The sequence below is a fragment of the Leptonychotes weddellii genome, chromosome 5, assembly GCF_054177405.1.
Source record: "Leptonychotes weddellii isolate Sample4059 chromosome 5, ASM5417740v2, whole genome shotgun sequence".
NCBI classification, from domain to species: Eukaryota; Metazoa; Chordata; class Mammalia; order Carnivora; family Phocidae; genus Leptonychotes; species Leptonychotes weddellii.
In genome coordinates this window covers 40,323,195-40,330,877 of record NC_138373.1, presented here as the reverse complement: position 1 = coordinate 40,330,877, position 7,683 = coordinate 40,323,195, and the positions used below count along the sequence as shown (strand labels likewise).

General features: G+C 58.1%; 1 protein-coding gene across 1 annotated transcript; it reads right to left on the bottom strand.

Moving 5' to 3' along the window:
• Positions 1-5,758: 5,758 nt before the first annotated feature.
• On the bottom strand, positions 5,759-7,089 carry LOC102750042 (calmodulin-like protein 3). Its single transcript, XM_031029678.2, has one exon. It carries the CDS (start codon positions 6,843-6,845, stop codon positions 6,396-6,398), a length of 450 nt encoding a protein of 149 aa, XP_030885538.1. The 5' UTR covers positions 6,846-7,089; the 3' UTR covers positions 5,759-6,395.
• Between the last annotated feature and the right edge of the window lie 594 nt (positions 7,090-7,683).

The following is a 7,683-nucleotide window of genomic DNA, read 5'->3' as shown; positions in this document are numbered from 1 at the left end:
GTGACCCCCATCACCACCGGCATTGGTCAAACTTGGCTGGGGTCCAGGGACGCGTCACCGCAAGGGATTGATGAAAGCTGAAATGTGTCAAGAGCGAGGGGGCCAGACGTGCGTCATCTAAACACACTCTTGAAAGGGTTAGTGCTGCTTGTCCCGGACAGGAGAGGTTGCCAGCTCTTTGAAGTACTGAGTAGGGGGAAGCCGGGGCCTCTAATTTTCTGGTGCTCTAGAATCTCTCTAGAACGTAGACGGGAGGAAGAAAGGGGCCAGTGTGCGAAGTTGCAAAGAGGCACATTTCAGACCCAATAAGGAAACGCTGTCTAAGGATAAAAATTATCCAACCGTTGGACAATTGGCCTTGAACTCCCCACAATGGGCACATCCCAAGGAGATGCAAAGGAGTCACCTCCCCAGGATGTCGTCACCTTTAGGCCTTGGGTCCTGGATGGGAGATTAGGCCAGAGAGCGTCTAAGATGGTGTGCGGTTCTAAGGCCCTGCCCGTGTAAGAGTTCGTCTCCACCTCGGGCCCGGTGGTAGGAAAGCCACGTTGCGTCCAAGCCTGGAGACAGAGAGGATGCACCCCAGACTTCACTGGGCCTCATCATGCCGACTCTGGTCCTTGGGAGTGTCGAGGTTGGGAGTGACGAGCCAGGCTTCTGACACCAACGGCGAGTCCCAAGTCTGTGGACTGCCTTTCCCTACGCTGAGGGGATTGCCTCTCCCCCTCGCCTTCCTTGTTTGGGTCTTCTCCAGAACCCAGGGCATATGACTCAGCGCACTACTCAGAGGGCCCAGGAGAAAGCCAGCTCTGGCCGGGTCCCCGCAGCCCTCCTGGGACTCAGGGTAAGAAAACAGTCTGTGGGTCCCTCCGACCTCCCTTTGGGGGCATATTTGCCAGGACTGTTGTCATGGACTACCACAGGCTGGATGCTTTAAGCAGTAGACAATTATAAATCTCATCTGGAGGCCAGAAGTCAGAGGTCCAGCTGTGGACAGCCCTGGCTTCTCCCAAGGCTGGTCTCCTTGGTGAACAGAACCTGTCTTCTCCCTGTGTGTGCACATGGTTGTCCCTGTGTCCGCAAATATCCCCTTCTTATAAGGACATCAGTAATACTGGATTGGGGCCCACACTAATGGCCTTGTTTTAACTTGATCGCCTCAATAGAGACCCTATCTCCAAATAAGCTTACATTCTGAGGTTCTGGGGGAGGTCAAGACTCCACCATACGAATTTCGGGGGGACATAACTCAACCTCTAAGGGAGGACTTGTGTCTTTTCTGATTGCCCATCACCTGCACCCCATGATATGAGTTTGGGTGGGAGATAGAGCCCTCCTTCCACAAAGAGGCTGAGAGGCCCAGACATGGCCCAGCCGCTCTGTATCGATGACAAGGCTTAGGCCCAGCTTTGGCCGGAGAGACACCTGCATGGGATGGTCTACTGTCCCAAACATGTGGCCAGGGCAGAGTTCTCTCCTGCTGATGGTGGCCACCTCCACTTGCTAGGGACCGCAGCACCCTGTGCCTGTACTCACAGCCAGCACCAGGGCAAGAGGGGCTCTGGGTGGTGGGGAATTTTGACAATCCCCCTCTGCAGTCCCCTAACCTCTGACCCAGGGGATCTCATGGCTCCCGTGCTTCTCGATACCATTTAAGGTCTTTCTTTTCTCTGGGTCCCGTCTGCCCAAATTCTGCCCAGCTTGCTCCGAGAAGTTTCTCATCAGTGGTAGGAAGGATGGAGCTTCGGAGCCAGTCAGACCCAGGTTCAAACTCTAATTTACTAGACTGTGTGACTTTTGGGGAAGTTATTTAAACTTTTTTTTTTTTTAAAGATTTTATTTATTTATTTGACAGAGAGAGACACAGCGAGAGAGGGAACACAAGCAGGGAGAGTGGGAGAGGGAGAAGCAGGCTTCCCGTGGAGCAGGGAGCCGGATGCGGGCCTCGATCCCAGGACCCTGCGATCACGACCTGAGCCAAAGGCAGACGCTTAACAACTGAGCCACCCAGGAGCCCCTATTTAAACTATTGAGGTCTCAATCTTCCCTTCTCTAAAATGGGCTAATAGATGTAGCTGCCACACCCACCCGTTCTGAGGATGAAATGAGCTAGTGCAGCACAGGGTGGGCATCTCACAGGGTCCTGGTCCCCGGGGAGGTGTGGAAGCATGCCCTCAGGGAGAGCTGTCCTTCTATCATGGGAAAGCCCTCCAAACTAGAGTCTGCAGGGCACACAACGGCCAGGAGATGAGACCAGCTCGGTGGGGACGAAGCGGGGGTAAGCTTCGCACATGGCTGGTGGGCTTGCACGGACTTTTTCCACGGCGATGCTCAGTTTCCCCAGCCCTGCGGGGCAGCACCATGTGCTGAGCTGAGACAGCCTGGGCCCTCCCAACATTTAGCCTTCAGTCTCCCTGCCCCCCAGCACCCAGCTCCTGGCAGGAGGGCCCGGGAAGGGCTCTACCTTGCCACCTCTGGGTGGGGCCAGCCTCCTGCCTGACACCCACCAGAACAGGATGGTGGGAGGTCTGCAGGTGGGCTGCACCCAGAGCTTTCTTAGAGATCATTTGCGTGTTTGCTTGTGCTTTGTTTTTTGGTGGAGAAACACACCCTGGATCCCCATGGCTTCCATTCATCCTGGGGCAGTCTACCTCATGCATGAGTTTTCATTTTAAATTTCTCCAACAAGAACAACAGAGTCATTTTTAGCTGGCTGGTTCGGGGAGCCTTTGAACAGGCCCCTGGAATCCGTGAGGATCAACAGGAGCCAACAGGGCTGGGCTGTGTTTGACTTAAAATTGGAAACACAGGAGGCAGAGGAGGAGCTTTATATCCTCTGGGAGGTCCAGGAGCCCCGAGCACTGATTTATGAGCGGCTTGGCGAAATCCTATGGTAATATTTATAAATTCCTTCCCCGGGGCTGGATGGAATGTTCTTCTGAGCTGCAGTGAGATAGCACCTTTTTGGGGGATGAAGGGAGGTTAAGTCCAATTATTCAATGACAGGGAATGTGGGTGAGGAGCCGCTGCCGAGATGTCTTCTCCCCAGAGACTCGGGGAAGGAAGCTGATCTGCAGGCCTCCTTACACCCTCAGGGACCCACTCCAGTCAAGGAACTTTCGGGGGCTCCTCCCTGGTGCTCCAGCCCCCAGGCTTCCCCCTGCCCTACTCCGCAAGGCCAGGGACCTACCCCTGCTGACTGTGGTGACCACATTTCACCAACATTTACCTCGGTGTCAGGGGACAAGACAGGTTCTGGCTGCGTGGAAGAAGAACGGGAAAGCAGATGGAGGGCGCTGAAGACAGACACAGGTGTCCTGGGAGGGGCCTGAGTCCCGAGACTGACATGTGACCGGACACCCACAGTCAGAGCCACGCCCGGCACGGAGGTCGCCGCCGTGAGGGGCCTGCGTGCATGCCAGGCACGATGAAAGGCTTGCACACCCACTGTGAGTTTTGGACCCACCAGCCAAGGCAGGGGATTCCACCGAATCCCAGAGCACCTGCCCAGCAGCGTCCGCCTCAGGCCTGGCTCCCTGTCCTTAACCTCGCAGGGGGGCAGAGGGGCTGAGCCATGTGGCCAAGCTGGCCGATGGCCTTGCTTGGATGAGAAGGACAACAGCAAATGCTTTTTAAAAATTGAGTTCAGGAAAGTAAAACCAAAGGGAAGGGAGGGGAGGGCACATATTCAACCCTGTGGGCCCACCTTGCCCTTAGCGCCTCAGGTTTCCCACCTGTGAGGAGAACCCCGTTTCTTAGGGACCTACGTCCGAGGGCTCCCAGAGGCCTGTTTCCTACCTGCTCAGCTCCCGACAGAAGTGGTGGAGATGGCAGGCAGTGGTCTGAGGAGCTGTCCTGACTCTGGGGGCGGCGGGGAGCTTGGCACCCTCTTTCCAACCTGCTGGCCCCCTCATCCACAGCCCAGCTCTGGGAACACCGAAAGGAGAGGCTTGTCAGGAGGCCTTTCAACAGCACCCTAGCTCCCTAGCTCCTGCCCTGGCCCAAGGACTTTCCATGAAAGACGCTAAAGCCTATTAAACTGCAGGCTGGGTGGGTCCGGCAGGATGCCTACAGTAATTATAAGATCTGCATCGACTAAATCATGGGGAGGCTGGGTGGAAGGCGCAAGAAGACACCTCATCCCTTTCTATCTGAGTGTCAGCAGGCAAATAGGGCCCCGCACTTGCAGGGGCTTCCGAGGCTGACACCAGGAAAGCAGGGGTTAAACGCCCACTCTCCAGCCGGGGAGGAGGGGACCTCAGAACCCAGCCCCTCCTTACCTGGTTCTTTGCTTCCTGGTCCCATGAAAAACACTGAGCCGGAATCCTTTTGTCCCTGGGGGTGACGTCAGTGTTTCCTTTGGCAGGTGGGACCGTCATGCATGTCTGAACCTTTGAGGTGACAACTCACTCGGCTCTTCTGCACAAGGCCCCCAAGGGAGCTGCGTCCACGACATCTGGACGCTCCGTCCCTGCGCATGCAGAGGGGCTGCTTGCTAACTCTCCACCTGTAGGTGTTTAGCTTAGCTCAAACAGGCTCAGCCTGCAAGGGCCTGCGGTCAGAGCACCGCTGTCCGATTCCACACCCGGGGGCGGGGGGAGGGCTCCACAGCTGCACCGCATGGGGGGGCGGGGTTCTGTCCAAGACCCTGCCTCGGCGTCCCCTCAGCCCCCGCCCTCTTGGACTGAGGGGTGGAAGTACGTGGCCAGGCCTCACAGAGTGTTAGAGCTGAAGGGGGTTCCTAAAGGTGAATGCAAGAGTAGGTGTTACTTACTAAGCACCTACTGCATGCCGGGCACGTTACGATGATCTCTGATCGTCTCGCAAATGCTCGAGAGAGGCACTGATACAGTCATCAGTCACCGTGGAGGCCAAGGGGCTGTGGAGAGGCCGCTCGGGGCAGTCAAGGGCGCAGACCCGTGTGCAATCCCAGCCCTGTCCCTTTCCAGCTGGGGGGCATCGCGCTGATTTCGTGAGCTCCGCCTGTCTCAGCTTCCTCATTTGTGAGATGGGGAAGCTTCCCACAGCAACCACGGCACAGGGTGGTAGTGAGCTAGTGTGCACCACGGTGCCTCACGCCAGGTGGGGGGGTGGGGGGCGGCTGTTCTCTTTAAGAAGCGCTCCTGGAGCTCGGCAGCCAGCAACAGTCCCAAGGCCGGAAATCCCAGTCTGTCCAGCCCCAGTGCCCGTGTTCCTCGTCTTACACGTCAGGATGCACGCGTGCGGGGGAGGCGGGTGTGGGGACCAAGGACCTAGCCAAGATCAGCCAGCGGGTGTGTGACCATCACCGGGCTGGCAGCCATCTGTCACCAGCCCCAGGAGAGCGCCCACCGCACAAAACACTGCCTCCCTTTGGCACTGAGGTAACCTCTGCGGGGTCCCTTTGACCTCGGGGGAATGCCGGCAAATGCAGGAATAACCATGTCAGTGGCTTTGACGTCACACGTGCTGGACGGGCAGTTCGCACCCTCCTGTCGCCGCCCCTATTCCTGTCACCCCAGAGTGATGGAAACGGGCGACCAGGTGCCTTCCCACCTGTAATCCGCTCGGCGCTCCGGGGGCCCGACTGACTTCCCCATTTTATTTGAAATAAACGTTGAAGATTTACCTTCTGTAGGCTTCTCTCTTTTCACTCTGCTCTCCAACGCAAGGTTTCGTGGCCTTTGCAAAAAGCATGAAAATGGAGATCCCGCCTCATCTAAACCCCAGACGCAACGAGGATCATTTCAGCGGGAAGCAGAACAAAAGGAGACGTGACAGGGATGCAAGCATTTTATTATTCCCCTGTGCTTCCTTCTCCCTCCCGCTCAGATTTCCCTCCGTGAAGCTGAACACACACGTGTTACAATTAACCCCAGTTTTACTCCCAGCTGCAAAGGACGAATCACAGACAAGCAAGCGCCCCGTGGAAAGGGGGTGACGTTTCTCGGGGAAGCCTGATCGCAAGTGTCAACATCTCCAGCAGCCCCTCACCTAGGCCGGTTCCCTCCCACCCGCCCCAGTGAGCGGCAGATGGAGCCAGGGAGGCTCCGGAACCGCTCCCTGGAGCTGGGGGCTCCCGCGGCCCCGCCCCAGTGCTGAGCGCCTTCCAGGGGTCAAGCCAAGGGCTCTATGATGTCACCCTCCCCAGTGGCCAGTGGGACTCGCACTGGTCCTCTGCCCACTGTCCATGCAGAGCAATGTCACTGCTGCTACTGACAGGCAGAAGCACCTGGCGTTTGCTGGGCTGGGGGTGGCCCGTGTCACCTGGCTGGGAAGAGGGAAAAGGGGACAAAGGGAGGCGCACAAAGGTGGGCAGAGTCACCTGGAACGGAGAAGCGGCAGAGCCCACAGGGGCCCGAGGGACGCAGGGAGCAAGGCCGGCCCCAGGTTCCCACAGCGCCAGGCCCGGCCCCTCACTTGGACACCAGCATGTGGACGAACTCCTCGTAGTTCACCTGCCCGTCCCCGTCCACGTCGGCGACCCGGATCATCTCGTCCACCTCCTTGTCACTCAGCTTCTCCCCTAGCCTGGTCATCACGTGCCGCAGCTCGGCCGCGCTCACCAGGCCGTTGCCGTCCTTGTCAAAGACGCGGAAGGCCTCGCGGATCTGCTCCTCGCTGTCCCTGCCCCTCAGCTGCCTGGCCATCATGCCCAGGAACTCGGGGAAGTCCACGGAGCCATTGCCGTCGCGGTCGATCTCGCCCACCATGTCCCGCAGCTCGGCCTCCGTGGGGTTCTGGCCCAGGGAGCGCATGACGGTGCCCAGCTCCCGGGTGGTGATGACACCGTCCCCGTCCTTGTCGAACAGGCAGAAGGCCTCCTTGAACTCGGCCACCTGTTCCTCGCTCAGCTGGTCGGCCATGGAGGGCGGGCGGCGGCTGGCTCTGGTGGCGGCCGGCAGGGCTGCAGGACAGGTGGCGGTGTGTGGGGCACCCGCTGGCTGGCCGTCTGGCCCGGGCTTGACTGGCGGGCGCTTAAGAAGGAACAGGGCTCTCGCTCACATGCAGACTCCCCGCCCTGCGTTTGCCCCAGGCCGGGCGCTGTTGGAACAGGAGTCCGGCACCAGGAATGAGGCCGGCCGAGGGTTGAGCTGACGCCAGCGCCGGGGTGTGTGTGTGTGTGTGTGGTGTGTGTGTGTGTGTGTGTGTGTGTGTACGGCTCTCCGCCCACTGCACTGGGAGCCGGCAGGAACCCCCGTGAGGACACCCACAGGGAGGGCGGCCTGCCCAGTCCGCCAGAGACTGGTCCGGGCCATTCCTTCTGGAATTGTCTCTGTCCTGTCTTCAGACCCCACGCTCCCGAGAACAGCCAGCTTCCCTTCAGTGGAGGTTCAGAGCAGGATGAAAAGCAGAAGTTGCCTTTGCCTGAAGGGAACTTCCTCCCCGTGTCTTTGCTTTCCAAAGCCTGAAAGCCTCTGGGTTCCCAAGAGGGTTTACAGAGAAGGAACAAGGTTTTCTTCTTCAGGGGGAAGCACTGTCTTATCTTCAGAAGAAACATGAATGGAGACAGATTTCCTCCTACTCATGCATTCCTACATGTGTATTGAGGGCCTACTCTGTTCAGGGACTGTTCTAGAAGCTGGGACTAGAGCCACAAATCAGACAGGCAACTCCCAGTCCTCCAGAAGCTTCTCTTCCCTCTGCGAGATGGCTAGCTAGCAAGTAAACTAACAGGTGAGATACTTGGATATTGTGACAAAA

Excerpts from the sequence above, each read along its gene's own strand:
- LOC102750042 (XM_031029678.2), bottom strand. The coding sequence starts at position 6,845 with ATGGCCGACCAGCTGAGCGAGGAACAGGTGGCCGAGTTCAAGGAGGCC.